Source organism: Chlorocebus sabaeus, chromosome 20 (assembly GCF_047675955.1).
Source record: "Chlorocebus sabaeus isolate Y175 chromosome 20, mChlSab1.0.hap1, whole genome shotgun sequence".
Classification (NCBI taxonomy): domain Eukaryota; kingdom Metazoa; phylum Chordata; class Mammalia; order Primates; family Cercopithecidae; genus Chlorocebus; species Chlorocebus sabaeus.
Window position 1 is genome coordinate 103,493,144 of NC_132923.1, and position 18,023 is coordinate 103,511,166.

Consider the following 18,023-nt stretch of genomic DNA (forward strand, 5'->3'; position numbering starts at 1 on the left):
TGGACTTGTGCCCTTCTATGGAATGATGCACATATTTGCAGTTTACAGATCACTGCAGATATTTTAACCAGAAATCAGGAAAGCTGGATTTTATTCCCAGCTCCACCTGGGGCCAGCTGTGTGAAACCTTGTACAGGTCCCTTCCCCACTTGAGACCTCAGTTTCTTCACCTGTAGAATTACAGGTTTGGAGTTTGTGACCTGTAAGAATTCTGTGAGGTAGTAAGGCAAATATCCTTACCCCCATTTTACAAATGAAGAAATGGGGCAAAGGAAGGCTCAAGTACTTGCCCAAAACCATGTAGATAGAACTGGAAACAGAACCCAGCCCCTGCAGTATGTGTTACAGTATCTGCTCTGGTGTGACTATACAGTGTTACTACATCATGCATGCACTCGCAGAAACACACTAAGACTGTGAAAGAGGCAGTGAAAGAAACAGAAACTGACAGAGAGAAACAAGGATGTAAAGAGCCTAAGTAGCTGTGATTGCCATTCCCAGGAGCTATCATCCAGGGTGAGTGCAATGTGGGAATGAGACTCTGCCCTCTCCATCTGCTCAGTTCCCATGCCCCTCTTGTTGGGCACACTTGTCGCTCCACTAATGAGATCCAGGCTTTAAGGCTCTGTCATTTTGACTTGTGACTTTCCTATAGAGTGATAGAGTATGGACTTCAGAGTCACAGACAGGTTCAGACCTTGGCTCTGACACATACAAGCTATGTAACCTTGTCTGTTGTTTCACCTTTCTGAGCCTCAATGTTATTATGCACAAAATAGGAATAATATAAGTACTTAACCTCCTAGAGTTAAATGAAACAATGCTTGGAAATCCTTAGCTCTAGGCACAGAGTACAAAAGATGATTAGTAAATTATAGTTCTAATAGTTGTCATTGTCATGATTATTTGCATTATATTTAGATATTGACAGTCTTGGTGTGAAGTTACCTTGATGCTAGGCCAGGTCTCTTGTTCCTATTCCTGAGCCCTCACCTGTACCAGAACCAGGTAAAGGAGGCTCAGCACAGCCCCAGGCCATCCTTATTTCCAAGTTCTTCTCAGTAAGGTCTTTCAGTGAGAGTGCTTGCCTAAGGGCATAGTGCTCCTTCTGTCTCTCAGATGAGACATAAGGCCCTTGCTATGGTGTAAATGCTTAGGTCCCCCCAGAATTCATATGCTGAAATCCTAACCCCCAAGGTGATGGTATTAGGAGGTGGGGCCTTTGGGAGGCAATTAGGTCAGACAACAGAGCCCTCATGAATGGGATTAGTGCCTTTATAAGAGACCTACAGAATCACTGCTCTGAAGCCTTCTCAGTGGAAAGAGCTAGGAAACACAGAGGCCCAGGCGGGTGGATCACCTGAGGTGAGGAGTTCAAGACCAGCCTGACCAACATGGAGAAACCCCATCTCTACTAAACATACAAAATTAGACAGGTGTGGTGGCACATGCCTGTAGTCCTAGCTACTCAAGAGGCTGAGGCAGAAGAATCGCTTGAACCCAGGAGGCAGAGGCTGCAGTGAGCCAAGAGCATGCCATTGCACTCCAGCCTAGGCAACAAGAACAAAACTCCGTCTCAAAAAAAATAAAATGAAAATAAAGAAAAGAAAAGAAACACAGGAAACTCATGTGCCCCTTTCACCACATGAGGACACAGCATAAAGACAGCTGTCCATGAAACAGTAAGCAGGCCCTTATCAGACATCAAAATTGCCAGTCCCTTCAACTTGGACTTCCCAGCCTCTAGAACTGTGATGACTAAATTTCTGTTGTTTAGAAGTCACCCAGTCTATGGTAATTTGTTATAGCAGCCTGAATGGATTAAAACAGCCATTCATTCCCAGCTTAGACCATAGCCCAAGGCTTCATTGACCACAGGAGCAGGCAAGGGTCTGGGGCAAGAGAGGAGGAACTGCTGTGCCCAGATCAGCAGGTTCAAGTGGGAGAGGCACTGGACTAGGGGATGAGTGAGCAAGAGAGGCACATTCCATGCCTCATAGAACTTTTGGTAAGTTGTGGAATATATCCTACATATAAAAAGTATATGTAACACGTATGTGCAGTTTAAAGAGTAATAAAATGAACACCATCGTTGAGCCTAAGACAAAGAACACCTACGCCTTGGAAGCTCTGTTCCTTCCTCAAGACATTCCCCTACCCTACCCTGAGAGTTAACCATGATCCTGTACTTTCAGTTAATCATTCATTGCTTTTCTTTTTATTTTACTCCATATGTGTGTCTCCAAAAATATGTTGTTTAATTTTGCATGTTATTTCTGTTACGTAAAGACAATCATTCTATAAATGTTCTTCTGCAACCTTCTTTTCTCACTCAAAACTGAGTTTTTGTTGGTGCATGTGACTATACTTAACTCATTTTTCAATGCTGTATGATTTCATTGCATGAAAATATAACAATGTATTTAGTCTACTGTTAACACTTAAGTTGTTTCATTTCAAGCAATATGAACATTGTTGCTTATTCCTTATTGTGAACACCTACAAGGGTTTCTCTTCAGTACATGTCTGTGTGGAGTTGTGAGATTGTAAATATCCACGTATTTAGTTTCACTAGGTAATGCCCAATTTATCTTAGAAGCAGTTATAACCATTTACACTCTTCCCAGCAACTGAAATAGAGTTCCTATTGCTCTACATCCTTGAAAACACGGGGTTTTAGCAGACTTTACATTTCTACCAGTCTGGTAGATGCATGAAATGTCATTTCACTTGTGTGCTTGTGATGAGGCAGAGCATGCTTTCCTGTGTTACTGAGTGTTCATGCTTCCTGCTCTGTGAAATGTCTGCTCCCCAGACAGCTTTCCTGCTCCAAGGAGAGAGAGATAATGAGTAACTAAGAGGACAAAATTTTTGTGAATCATAACCAATGCTACAAAAGACATAAAAGGATAAGATAGTAAACAAAAACTTGGAGAATTCCATGCAAAGTGATTGTGGAAAACCTAAGAGTGGATATTCAAGATAAGAACTAAAGAAAAAAAGGAGCTAGACTTGCAAAAAGTGGACACTGAAAGTGGGGCTGGGGAAAGAATTTTTGCCTTTCTCCAGGCAAACAGCCCTAAGGAACTTTCTTTTCATATGAGGATCAATAAGAAAAAGGAAAAACACCTTAAGGAGACCTGTGAAAGATTTTATAACATTAAAAATTAGAACATGAAATTTGAATTACAGAGAAAAATGCCCTTGAAGAAAACATGGTTTAGGAACTAGAAGTAATAGAAATAAATTTGAGGAAGCATCTTCTAGTATAAATCTAGATAACATAGACTCCAAATAACAGGTGAAATGTTCAGACAGCACACAAATGAAAAGAAAGGTCTGGCCAAGAGATAAAGAAAAGCTAAATCTCTTCCCTTCCCCCCTTGAACAATTCAGTCCTAAAGCTGTGAGTTGGGACAAAGCAAAGACATCTAATATGGTTTGGTTGTGTCCCCACCCAAATCTCATCTTGAATTGTAGTTCCCATAATCCCCATATGGCGTGGGAGGGACCAGGTGGAGATAACTGAATCATGGGGGCTAGTTTCCCCCATCCTGTTCTCATGATAGTGAGTTAGTTCTCACAAGATCTGGTGGTTTTATAAGGGGCTTCCCCGCTTCGCTGGGCTCTCATTCTTCTCCTTCCTGCTGCCATGTGAAGAAAGACATGTTTGCTTCCCCTTCTCCCATGAGTGTAAGTTTCCTGAGGCCTCCCCAGCCATGCTGAACTGTGAGTCAATTAAACCTCTTTCCTTTATGAATTACCCAATCTCAGGTATGTCTTTATTAGCAGTGTGAGAACAGACTAATACAGCATCCATACTTGTCAGGCAAGAGGGAGTGTGAACCACTGTAGCCCAGGCTGGGGTGTCAGGGGGAGCCACACTGATGGGCTGCCTGGCATGGGCAACTGCAGTTTAGGTATCTGTACAGGGATGGAGCTGACACAAGGTGTCAGAGCTCTGTGCAGGATGAGCAGACACCTATGTAGGGTATTGGAGCCCAAGCAGAGGAAGTCGGGCATCCACACAGAGAAAGATCAGCCCAGCAAAGGAAGTCAGAGCCCAAGTAGAGTGAGGAGGGAGGGGTCAGCAGAAATGAGACCTTGGTTCCAGATGAGTTATTGATCAAATAAGTTAATACCTTAAGGACAATAGAAGGCAGGTGTCTCACTGTCAGAGAAGAGGGTTAGAACTATATAGAGAGCAAAGATTATAATATACCCAATGGTGTTAAATTTGAATTGGATGTATCAGTGTGAACTTGTGGTTTTCAATGTGTAGAGAAATGGAAGAAAATATGAGTGTGTGGGTGGGGCATGTATGAGTACATGTGCGTATGCACATACATTTCTTAGCTCTTTCTACTGAGAAGGCTTCAGAGCGGTGATTCTTCAATAGTAATAAGCACATCTAGCTCATTAGTTCCTGAATCTAGGCATTGGTTCCTAAACAACATTTTCTGCTAAAATGGACCAGGGTTTCTTGAAGAAATGGCTGATCCCAAGCCTGGGGCAGAGAAAGTAGAAAACAAGCCAGGAATATCTTATGGCAGAAAGTAAGGAAATGCCCAAGGCATGATGGAGACATGTCAAAGGGACATAGAAGCTGGCTTGGAGGGGTTCTCACTGACCATATTGGGAATAATTGGAGAATCAAAGTCTTTTAAAATAGCAAGAAATGGTATTGAATCAAGCAGAATACTATGTATATCCACACAGACATTAATTACAACTTTTTTTTTTTTTTTTTTTTTTTGAGATGGAGTCTCACTTTGTTGCACAGGCTGGAGTGCAGTGGTGCGATCTCAGCTCACTGTCACTGCAAGCTCCGCCTCCTGGGTTCACACCATTCTCCTGCCTCAGCCTCCAGAGTAGCTGAGACTACAGGCGCCCGCTACCATGCCCAGCTAATTTTTTTGTATTTTTAGTAGAGACGGGGTTTGACCTTGTTAGCCAGGATGGTCTCCATCTCCTGACCTCGTGATCTGCCTGCCTCGGCCTCCCAAAGTGCTGGGATTACAGGCATGAGCTACCACGCCCAGGCAATTACAAGTTAGTTTAAGGAATGGGATATTTACATAACTTCAGACTATTCATCACCACACACACACACACACACACACACACACACACACACACAATAATAACAAAAGGAAAAAGAAGTGGAGAAGACTGGAAGACACACCCACCTCATCGATAATGGGACAAATTGAAATCATACCCTGGCTGAGAGGATGCAGTGAGAAGAAGCTAGCATCAGTTCTGTGATTATCCAGTCGCAGAAGCATAAGCTGAACATAATCAGGAGGAAACACCAGGCAAACCTAACTTGAAGGACATAGTGTCAACTCCCCGACAGGCAATCTTCAAAAGTGTAAAAGTCCTGAAGGTCAAGTAAAGACAGGGGAACCGTTCCAGACTAAAGGAGACCAAAGAGACATGATAATGAAATGCAACATGTGATTGAGAACTGGATCAATAAATTTTCAAGGAATTTATCGGAAAAACAAGTGAAACTTGAAGGAGATGTGAAGATTCGATGGCAGTAATATGTCAGTGTTAATTTCCCAATGTTGATGGTTGTTTTGTGGTTATGTGGGAGAATGTGCTTGTTTGTAGGAAATACACTAAGATATTCTGGGGTTATAGGGCATCATGCTCGCAACTTACTAGCAAATGGTTCATGGAAAAAGATTTTTGTACTATACTTCCAACTTCTCCCATACCTTTGTGGCTGCTCCAAATTAAAACTTTTATTTCCAAGGGAAACTAGATACTAAAAAATAGTAAGACTGAAAAGAAACAGAATAGCATAATTTTCATCAGCACAAGAATCAGCAGAGAGAAGAAGCAACACTGTAGAAAAACAATGCAAAGATGGGGAGGACAAACCTGAAAATCGCAACACAAATACGGAGAAGGGCAGAGGCGTGAAAGTGGTAGAGAGAAGATAGAAGATGAGAAATAAGGAGACCCAGTGGACAAAGAGCCAAGACACTGATAACAAGCATTCAGGAAGAAAGGAACAAAATGGAAATGAAAAAACTTTTCTGAGATGAAAGAAAACCTGTGTATATAAAGGAGCTCTCTGTATACCAAGAGAAATAAAAAAGAAGCTGGCAGTCTTTTCAACTTATAAGGATGAGGAGTAGGGGAAATCTATAAGAATCCAGGCTGAGCAAGTTAGCTCAAGGGAACCGAAATCAGATTACTCTCAGGCTAATTTTTGACATTAGATTACAGAAAATGAAGGAGGTGATGTTGAAGGGGGAGAAAAAGTTGGGGGCTTCACGTGTGAATGCAGGAAATTGTTATTTGCAGGGATTCAAGAGTTTACAATTAGTGCCACTCTATCTGAAGCTGGACTGTAACTCCAGGTGACTGTAACTCTGGATGAACTCCAGATGAACCAATAACTCAAAATAGACAAGATGTATAAAAGAAAAGATAAAAATGGGAAGTGTTGATACTAGCTAAGCACAAACTTAAAGCTAAATAATAATGGAAACATGAATTCAAAGCAGTGCAAATACAATAATTCTTAAAAGACTAAAAATAACTATTTTATATTAATAAATGTGCAAGAAGGTGGAAAAGGGATAAGAGAATGTCCTTATCATTTGTGAAGGTGGAATCAATATCTACTATCCAATTGTTGACTTTGATCACTATAGAAATAAGGATTTTGAGTATATATTTTAGTCACTAATATATTTAAAATAGAATACTTCTAAATCACTAAAAGAAAAAAACATGTAAAAGATAATCCAAATATAAAAGGCAGAAAACAAAGCAAACTATTCAAGGACAAAGATACAGCAAGCACAAAATAAGATAAAGCAGTGGAATAAAATCATTCAATTATAATGAAAAATGCAAATTTATTAAAGTTCAATTTCCTGTTAACAAACAAAGACTCTTAGTGATCTGGTTTGGCTGTGTCCCCACCCAAATCTCATCTTGAATTGTAACTCCCACAATTCCCATATGTTGTGGGAGGAACCTGATGGGAGGTAATTGAATTATGGGGGTAGGTCTTTCCTGTGCTGTTCTGATAGTGAGTAAGTCGCACAAGATCTGATGGTTTTAAAAAATGGGAGTTTCCCTGGACAAGCTCTGTCTTGTCTTGTCTTGTCTGACTCCATGTGAGACATGTCTTTCACCTTCCACTATGATTATGAGGCCTCCCCAGCCACGTGGAACTGTAAGTCCAATAAACCTCTTTCTTTTGTAAATTACCCAGTCTCAGGTGTGTTTTTATCAGCAGCATGGAAATGGACTAATACACTTAGATTAACCTAAACAATATTCAACTATATTTTCTATACCAGGAACATGACTAAGACAATGTGACACAGTTTAAAGATAAAAGGATGGCCAGAGATTATACTGGGCAAACATAAACAACAGCAGTAACAATCAAAGAAAAATGCAGAATTCATAATATCTTCAAGGTTCATCCATGTTATAACATGTGTCAGAGTTTCCTTCCTTTTTAAGGCAGAATAGCATTCCACACTTGTGGTCTATATTTATTAATAATGTTAGTATATACCACATTTTGTTCATCTGTTCATCCCTCTATGGACAGTTGGGTTGCTTCTACCTTTTAGCTTTTGTGAATAACGCTGCTAAGAGCTCGAGTGTACACATATGTCATGATAATTTTTTAAGTGATTATCCAATTAGGAAGGTTGCAGGAAGATGCCCACTTAGTGATAGGTGGTTTGAGAATTGCATATCAAAACCTTAGCACAATATCGTTAGCTACACATTCAAATCACTTTGTGGTGCTTGTGCCACTCATAATGTTCTCTTTAACTGCCCCTCTCCCGTGGGCACTTGGCAGCTGTTTCTACATTGTGACACCCCTCCACGCACACACCTGCCCCTCAACCACAGAAGCTTGGACCAGAGGTGGACACCTGAGCTGACTGCAGCGGGGGCACTCAGATGTTCTCTCTTGGGAACTCGAAATAAGACGCAAGAGATTCTACTTTTGCCTGGACCCATCTCCTGAAAAGAGAAGATAAAAATCCAAGTGCAATGGATTGCTGCTTTTCTACTTTCCATGTGGACCAAAAAATAGAACAATCCTATGTGCAGAAAGAGAATGACTGAGACGTAGAAAAATTTCCTTGGTTTCTGATGGGCCTTCAGTCCCTTGTCCTCTACCTTTGTGAAGTCTCGCTGCAAAGAGAACCTTTGGGTTCTCTTCTCTGAGAGGCTTTTTGCTTCTTCTAGTCTGAATTGATTTATTTACATCCAAAGGTTCCCAATGAATATAACCTAGGACCCAGTAATCCTACTTCTGGGAATTATGCAAAGATATTTGCATGAAGATATTGCTTGATATGTTATAACAGGGAAATTAGAAATAATCTAAATGTAAAAATAGTAAGACATTAGGTATTATAAATTTAAAATATATCCTTAGAGAGAAAGAGATAGGAAAAGATACAGTCATTACAAATCATTCATGTACAAACCTGGGCAACATAGTGAGACTCTGCCTCTACCAAAAAAAAATTAGCTGGGTGTGGTGGTGCATGCCTGCAGTCCCAGATACTCAGGAGATTAATGTGGGAGGATCACTTGAGCCCAAAAGTTTGAGGTTACAGTGAGAGCTATGGTTGTGCCACTGCACTCCAGCCTGTGTGACCGAATGAGAACCTGTCTCGAAAAAGAAAAGAAAAAGAATCATTCATGTAGAATACAATTCATTGGTTTAGGGAAATGTTTATTTTATATTGTTCAGTACAAGAAAAAGCAGGTGATTTTAAAAACTCAGGTGATGGTATCACAAGAAAATGCAGTGATTATGGACTTCCACCCTAGACCACACTCACCACTCCTTGTGATGTTCTGAAAAAGAGATACAAGCAAGAAACAAAGGCATTTCAATAGTAGCTGGGCATGGACTCCAGATTCAAAAGCAGAGCCTCAGTCCTTGGGTAAGCTCAAATGAACCATGTGAGCTCACGTTTTTTTTTCCTAAGCTAATTTGGTTTTAAATGTTTCAAATGAGGCTGAGTGTGGTGGCTCATGCCTGTAATCCCAGCACTTTGGGAGTCCAAAGTGGGCGGATCACCTGAGGTTGGGAGTTCAAGACCAGCCTGACCAACATGGAGAAACCCCATCTCTACTAAAAATACAAAATCAGCCGGACGTGGTGGCGCATGCCTATAATCCCAGCTACTTGGGAGGGTGAAGCAGGAGAATCACTTGAAACCAGGAGGTGGAGGTTGCCGTGAGCTGAGATCACACCATTGGGATCCAGCCTGGGCAACAAGAGCGAAACTCCATTTCCAAAAAAAAAAAAAAAAAAAGATAAATAAAAGCTTCAAATGAAAGGCCAATCCAGCACACCCAGCAGCTTGAGGAATAATGTTCCCAGGAAGACGATAGGACCATTGCTCACAATGGCTGCTGCTGAGCCCACTGCTGCCTAACATTAATAAAGCAGCTGCCCACCGCCCAGTAGTTCACATGTTCACACACACCAGAATCTGGCTACGCTCTCTCAACACCTCACCCTCTTCCCCCCAGGGGAAGAAGGAGGGTATTCACAAAATGAAATGGGGAGTCAGCCTTGGATGTCCCCTGCCCCAGAGTTCTGTAGCAATAACATGGTAGATACAGTGGGATACCATCAATGTGGTAAGAGAGAGAGTGTGTGTGTGTGTGTGTGTGTGTGTGTGTGTGTGTGTGTGATGGGAAACAGGGAGGGCGTGTCTGTAAAAGACCCAAGATCCTACAGCAAAATCTTTACAATACTTATGCCTAGATGGTAAGAGTTGGGAAATTTTTGTTTTGCTGCTTTTTAGTATCCCATAAGCTTCCCCCATTAAACAGACATTTGTAATTTTATGGCCAGGCACAGTGACTCACACCTGTAATCCCAGCACTTTGGGAGGCCAAGGTGGGAGGATCACTTGAGCCCAGGAGTTTGAGACCAGCCTGGGCAATATTGTGAAACCCCATCTCTACCAAAAAAATAATAATAAAATTGTAATTAGCCAGGTGTGGTGGCATGAGCCTGTAGTCCCAGCTACTTGGGAGGCAGAGGTGAGAGGATAGCTTAAGCCCAGGAGGTCAAGGCTGCAGTGACCCATGATTGTGCCACTGTACTCCAGTCTAGGTGACAGAGCAAGACCCTGCTATAAAAAAAAAAAAAAAAGGTAGTTTTAAAATGTAATGGAAAATCACTGCAGTCAAAACAGTAATCACAAAATATAAAGTACCCAGGCTGTATTTAAGTAGGGATTTGTTTTTATTCATTTTTTTCCTGGAAAAGTTTAGTATGCCTTAGAAGTTTCAAAGATAAGTATGACGCTGAGAATGGAAGGCACCAATTTTTTTTTTAACTTATTAAGAAAAAGTATAATTGGCTACATAAAAACTTAATACTTCTACAAATCAAAAGTGCCATAAATAAAACCAAGCAAATGATAAACTGGGAAAATATAATTAACCAGCTAAGGTCAACCTTGAATATTCAGAGTTCTTCAAATTTATAAGAAAAATAGGGACAAAGAAGGTCTTTCATAGCTAGACCTTCTTTCTGCCTAGAGTTTTATAATGTCTCAAGCTGCAAGGTTTCACGGTGCACTGGATGTTGATGACACAGTATGCAGTGCACAGAGGCACTGTTTTGTCACGCCATATTTTTGGGTGATCATGAAGTGATGTTTTAAGTCTTTAAACTTCTAACATACTGGTTTATTGCAACTCTTTTAATAGACAGTTAAAAAGAGAGATGCAAATAGGCCATTAACATGTGAAAAATGCTTAGCCTAATTAGTTATCAAATGCCAATTAAAAGAAAATAAATGCTGCTTTTTTGTTTAGCAAGTTAACAAAGATTAAAACAGATGACTATCTCTCCCAGCTGGCCCTAAGTTCTGTGAGGGCAAGGAATGTATTTGTTTTGGTTGTTCTTGTATCCTCAACACCTGACACAGTGCCTGACCCAGGGTGAACCCTCCATAGACAATCATTACATGAACTGGGTAAAAGAAGAATGATGGCACCCAGTGCTGGAGGAACTGTCACTCTGTTCACAGTATCAATGAGAACCGTTTTCCTGGAGGGCAAAATGGAAGCATGCAGCGAACGCAGATGTGGCCCTTCCTGGTTTATGTTAAATCAAAGGTAAACCCATTTGGTTACCTCAAGAGTGCCTCTTAGTTTTAACACCCACATTTCAGAGAGCTTACATATCTCTCAATACATTTCAGCGAATGCATCTACAGAAAACATTTACATTTAGATCCCCCAAAACATAATACACCATTTTAAATAAATCTATATGCAGGGAAAGTCTCAAGTTGCATTCCAACTACACTTGGTAAAATGTCAGAATCCCACGCGGACTTTTGGAAAGGGGCTCCAATTCCATGGCGGGGATGTGTGTCTCAGAGGCTGCTGGCTCTGAGGTGTCACTCCATGCTGTTCATTGTGAACTCTACTCTACCACCTAGCGCCAGTCCTGAATGCATTCCCACCAAGCCTTTCATAGCTAGACCTTCTTTCTGCCTAGAGTTTTCTAATGTCTCAAGCTGCAAGACTTCACGGTGCACTGGATGTTGATGGTACAGTATGCAGTGCACAGAGGCACTGTTTTGTCATGTCATGTTGTTGGGTGATTGTGATGTTTTAAGTATTTAACTACTAACATAATGGTTGTTGCATATATTTAGGTATTTTATTTTGTCTTAATTACTTTTTGTATTTTGGGTTGAAGTACAACACAGTATAATTTTTTCCCACTTAAAATGATAGGATATAGGCTCCTAGTTAATATCTTTACACAGAACATTTGATTTCCAGGAAAAGATTACTGACATTCAGCAGGAGACATCTGTACTTTCAAAAGGGTCATATACTTGAATCCTTTCTAGTTAAAAAAGAAAAAGAAAAAAACCATAAAAGATGCATTTATAAAAAAAGATTTCATTGCAGCTTTATTTTAAATTGCAAAACTTTTGGAAACCTAAATGGTTAACAGAGTGTCTGTTAAATACATTCTAGTAAATCTGTATGATTAAATCCTATGAAGTTATTTCAATCATATTTTTGAAGAAATTTAATTATATGGGAAATTCTTGCAATATAATAGTAAGTATGCAAAGATCAATGCAAAACATATAACATATAATGCAAGTTGTGTAAAACAAAAATATTTATATATGCAGAGAATAAACACTCCAAGAACGTACTGTAATTGGTTAACAGTCATTATCTCTGAGAGGGCAATGGATGAGTTTGAGTTCTTCCTACTGTTCCATAGAATACCTCAAATTTTCTTCAATGATAATGATTATATTTGTATTATTAAAGAACACTTTTTTAATATAGCACGGATTGGGGTGATTGGAAATAGTAGCAACAATAACAATAGTAGCGGCAGCAAGAGCAGCTAACACTTGTATAGCACTTGACTCTGTGCCAGTAATAAAAGCCAGGTTATGAACCCACACTGAACTTTGCCTCAGTAAATAGCATCCTGCCTCTAGCATCATCCAGTCTCTACCCATAGGGATGAATTCCAGTCTAGAAAATTTGTGAAGCCAGAAGTATCTGGTCAAAGATCAGAAAGGTCAGCTTGTTAGCTGACTTCAGTGGGTAATCGCAGAAGCCACGTACAGCATGTAGATGCTCAGTGGTGGGAAGGATACAGGGTTTGGGAGCCGCCAGACCTGGATTCAAATCCTGCCTGTGCCACCTAATTCCTGTGTGACCTTGAGGAACTTACTTCACCTTTCTGAATTTCACTTGCCCACGAGTAGAGTAAGAGCACCTCACAGCACAATCAGATGCTGTGAGGGTTTGAGTGGCAGCCTATAAAACACCTAATATCCACGAGGCACTCAGAAAATGCTCCTCTCCCACCCTTCAGTGCTGGTGATGATGTCACTGACTTCTTAGATCTCCCCTCCTTTGTTATTATTGATTTCAATAAGGATGACAGAAGATAAGCAAAAAGGACTTGGCTAAGCTTGCCCTGTTTGCAGATAAGTACTCATGAATATCTGTGTGTGAATAAATGAGGGATGAGAAAGTGAAGAATTGAACAAATGAATGACAGCATACCTGGAGAGTGATGATCTTACCCTGACTTGCCTGCTTTTATCTTTTCAGCTTATCCACTCACCAAATGCCCTCCTCCCACCATCCTCCCCAATGCCGAAGTCGTCACAGAGAATGAAGAATTTAACATAGGTACCACCTCCCAAGTCAGCAAGAACTGCGAGCCCAGGACTGGGGAAGGAATGGAAGGTGGCGGTGGGAGATGTTGGGCCAGTGGACATTACTCCCTGCTCCTGTCTATGGAGAGAGAAACAGTAGGCCCTGTGCCAGCAGGTTCTGTCCACTGAGTTTGCACCCAAAATAAAATCAAAAGGGGAGCCAGGAAAACAGTTTTCTTCTGTGATTCAAGTCAGCATCTTTTTGAGAAATAAATCCATGCAAGACAGTATAAAATGTCCTGAAATGTGAAACATTCCGAGGCTCAGGCGAGGCTGAGCTGTGAGAGGGGAGCAGTTGTCTGGGCCATTTGATGGGAGCCGAGCTAGTTATTTAAGTCTGAACAGAACATGATCCTCCTCTGATTATCTCACCTGGAAGTGTGTTCAAGGTACAAATGGGTGCCCATCATCCCTGACCGTACTTCTTAAGAGAGTCTACATGTTGGTCTTTCTTTGACAGGTGACATCGTACGCTACAGATGCCTCCCTGGCTTTACCTTAGTGGGGAATGAAATTCTGACCTGCAAACTTGGAACCTACCTGCAGTTTGAAGGCCCACCCCCAATATGTGAAGGTAATTGCATGGATCCGCATCTGTATGGGGCCTAGAAGTTCCTCCTAAACAAAGCCCTTGTTTTGTTCCTCTTTCTATTCCCAGTTCTTAGCTCAGTTACTGCCCCATAACATGAAAGTTCCCTTGGTAAATGTTGTCTGATGAATGAATGAGTGCATGAGGAATGAGTGAGTGATCACTCTAGATAGGTTCTCTGCCCTCTTCTGATGTCTGAACCTGTGAATTGGCCACAGTGGCCACATCTATTTCCACCTGCTTTTTTTTCCTTTCCTGGAAATTTCTTGGAATTGCATACTGAGTACTGGAAGGAGGAAGTCCCTCCCTGGGCCCTCAGGGAAGGGTAGGCTCACACACCATCCCTGCTTTACTGATGCATGGATGCACTCAAGGTGCTGTGTGCCAAACCAGGCAACTGAGAGACCACAGCAGTCTTTATTCCTGTGTACTGTGCCTTGACAGAAATGAATTCTCTTCAGCTAGTCACCCCAAATAAGATCAAAAAATAGTCTCCACTCATCAGGCATCTGACCTAAGGCAAGGTACCTGATTGTCCTGCCCTCAGTCTTCCCTTCTATAAACTGAGAATAATAATAGTACTTATGCCATGGGGGTATTAAATGGGTTAATAACATAAACCAGTTTAGGATGATGCCTGGCATGCAGTAATTGCTCCATGTCTGCTGTTAATATTATCGCTAGTGCAACTACTGTTTCTAGAACTACTGCTACCTGCAAATATTCAGTAGCCTATGGGGAAACAAGTCAGCCTTTCCCTCACTTCTGTGAAAGCAAGAGTAGGAAGAACCTGCAATATGGACTGTCAGTGAGGAATAGCAGACCCGGTAGAGGCAGGAGGGGATCATGAGGCCTAAGAGAACTTAAGTATCACCACATCTCAGTGCCCTGTGCTGGTCATCGGATTAGTGAAATCAGGAGCATGTCAAAGCTAAGTGAGTTTCCTCCTAGAAGACATTTGTTTTCCTTCTCCCCTTAAAATTAAAAAGGAAGCTCTATTGGGAAAAGTCAGTGAGTACCTTTCAAAGCTACTCAGGCAGAAGCCTGGATGAGTCCTGTGAAATTCTGGGCCACAGCAAGACTCTGTCTAGGAGCCCAGCCCCAGTGCTGATTACCAAGCCTCACTTCTCTGAAGGCAGAGGTGAGATGGGTGGACAGCCCATAGCAAAGTCTTCTACCCAAAATAGCATTACCTGAGATTGTAATCCAGGGATTAAATTTTGGCCTTGCAGTTCCAGAAACTCCCTTTTACCAGTGTCCCAGAATCCAGCATACCCAGGAAGCCTGTCTAAAGGCACATCTACTGCAAAATACTGATTTCTCTGTGTGCAGTGATCGGAATACTTACAACTATTGTCAATGCACACCTTTGTACTGAAAGAACAATGTAATGAAGAAGCCGATTTAGTCCTCAGAACTTTGCTTTGGTGTCCGCAACCTAAGCAAATGGCAGTGGATTGTCCTGAAATTGCTTTGATGTTTGCTTTGATGTTTGCTGTGATGTTTGTCTGTGCTCCAGGACAGAGCACCTCCTCAGTGCTGGAGAAGGGCCTCTCTGAACCAGCAGCTTCCCTCCCATTCATGGTGATGACAAAAAAACCAATCCTGCTCCTCCAGCTCCTCTTTTCCTAAGTTCCAATCTCAACGTCTTCCTTAGAATGACATTTTTTTCTTTAGCTATATTAATCCTACTAATTAGGCCACAGCCAAGTTCTGGGACCTTTCTGTCCAAGATGCAGTTATCATCATTCCCTCTACAATTTATTGCAGCACTATGTTGCATGCTTTACATATATTATTTCATATTATATATTTTTGTTTGTTTGTTTTTGTTTGTTTGTTTTTGGTTTTTGAGATGGAGTCTCGCTCTGTTGCCAGGCTGGAGTGCAGTGGCACAATCTCGACTCACTGCAACCTCCGCCTCCCAGGAAGCAGTTCTCCTGCCTCAGCCTCCCGAGTAACTGGGACTATAGGCACGCACCACCACACCCAGATAATTTTTGTATTTTTAGTAGAGATGGGGTTTCACCATGTTGGCCAGGATGGTCTCGATTTCTTGACCTCATGATCCACCCGCCCCAGCCTCCCAAAGTGCTGGGACTACAGGCGTGAGCCTCTGCACCCAGCATATAATGTTTTATATAATGCTCACAACAGCCCTGTAAGCTCTGTGTTATCTCTGTGTTGGAGATGGAGAAGCCATCACACAGAGAGGAGATAACTTGTTCAAGACCACACCAGTAGTAAGCGGCAGAGATGGGCTATAAATCCAGGTGTTTTTGACTCAAAATCCCGTGTCCTTACCTCTGCCCTATACAGCACCATCTTTGTTCAAATAAAACCCATTTTATAGATTATCTCCTTTGGATCTGGGGAAGCATTACTGCTGTCTGTATGTATGTTCCATCCTCCCCTACTCAAAACCAGGTAGTAGAACCCACAACTTAACTAGGAAGTGATTCCAACCAACTGGCAAAGCCCAAGTCCCAGAAAGACTGCAATATTGACACAGGATCTCAGGCCACCTCATGTCATGGAGCAGCACAGTGATGGATGTGGGATCTGACTTGAATGTGCTCAAATACTGATTTTCTAATGGTTGTCTTTTGTATTGGGAAAAGCAAATGTGTTGGCTGTAGTTCCATCTCCACCCCCACATACTTGGTGTTTCTCTTTCTTTCTCCAAGTGCACTGCCCAACAAATGAGCTTCTGACAGACTCCACAGGCGTGATCCTGAGCCAGAGTTACCCTGGAAGCTATCCCCAGTTCCAGACCTGCTCTTGGCTGGTGAGAGTGGAGCCTGACTATAACATCTCCCTCACAGTGGAGTACTTCCTCAGCGAGAAGCAGTATGATGAGTTTGAGATTTTTGATGGTAAGTCGGTCAAATGCTGCCTAGTTCTCTGCTGCAGAAGACATGGACTTGCTCCAGAACCCAAGGAGTCTGTGCTGCAGTTTTCCTATCAGGGCTTGCCAGAAGCTCCACAGGATGTCTTTCCCTAACCACAGCAACCCCAAGGCCGTGGGACCTGAGGGGTGGCATGGCCCAAGCAGCAGAGCTGCTTGTACTGCAACTTGAACCTGTTACCGAACCTTTTCTTAACTCTAGCTCCCATTCAAAGCTGTTCCTGTTAATGTCAACAGATAAATAGGTCATACCAGTATTCCCAAGTGAAGAGTGTGCTTCCTCCAAAACCCAGAGATCTACCAAACTGCTGCTGCTTTGGCTTTAAGAGGGAAAACGTGCAATAATTTGCCCTTTAATTTGGAGGGCATGTCTCAGCATGCTTCAGACCACTGGACCCTAAAAATTCCACAGCAGAACTTTGTAGGATTTATCTCTTACCCTCTGAAGCACATGCATCTTGCAAAGGCATCTTGCCAAAGCACTAATTGTCCCTTCTCACTCCTCAGATCTGATTAATATCATGTCCTCAATAGAGTGAACCAATATGTTATATTCTGCAAGATGTCCAGATGGTCCACATCCCTTTATACTCTATTATGACAGAGAGCAGGAGAAGTAACATAGCTCTGGGGGAAACCATGAATGTATACTGTTGTCTACCTCATGTGAATGCAAACTGCTTCTGATCCTCCTTTCTGAAGGGTATGAAAAAGACTACATGGCCAGATCAATAGCTACATTCTATGTAACCAAGGCTGTGTTAATCTGTTCTAATAAAGATATGCGCCTACACAGCTGCTACAGTTGAGGCTCCTACTTTATTAAGTGAGTACTGTGAGTCGGACCTGGTCCAGGACTCCATTTATTCTCAAAGCAACCTTCATATACCCCTCCTCTGACAGAGTAGCTGTGATAATGCTTTGGACCCCCAGGTATCAGCATCAACTAACATCCTGTATCCAGAAGTCTTTGATATATCTGAACATTCCCTTGTCTATAATATTCTGTTTTCTGAGTACACAGTAGTAGGTGTTTGGGGGGAAGAACCGTAGGAACAACTGCTATATACAATTACTGTCATTGTGCAGGGTCTTTTTTCATAGGGACCCAGCCTCTTGGGAAATGAAACCTGGCTCAAGTCTGCAAACTGGGCAGGGGATTGCACCTTTCCGCTGGGGGCAGCTTTTCTCACCCTGCTCATAGATCTACTCACGATCTATTTTGTTCATCTAGTCATACTTGTTTTGGCTGCTCTTCTTGGCTTCCTATTTACTT

General features: G+C 41.9%; 1 protein-coding gene across 7 annotated transcripts in view; it reads left to right on the forward strand.

Moving 5' to 3' along the window:
* Positions 1-18,023, forward strand: part of CSMD2 (CUB and Sushi multiple domains 2) — a 654,890-nt gene that overhangs the window by 566,043 nt on the left and 70,824 nt on the right. For all 7 annotated transcript variants that reach the window (XM_037996751.2, XM_007979489.3, XM_073007520.1 and 4 more), the window contains 3 exons: positions 13,144-13,224; positions 13,711-13,824; positions 16,527-16,715. In XM_037996751.2, coding sequence (XP_037852679.2) covers positions 13,144-13,224; positions 13,711-13,824; positions 16,527-16,715 — 384 coding nt within the window. The remainder of the gene's footprint in view (positions 1-13,143; positions 13,225-13,710; positions 13,825-16,526; positions 16,716-18,023) is intronic.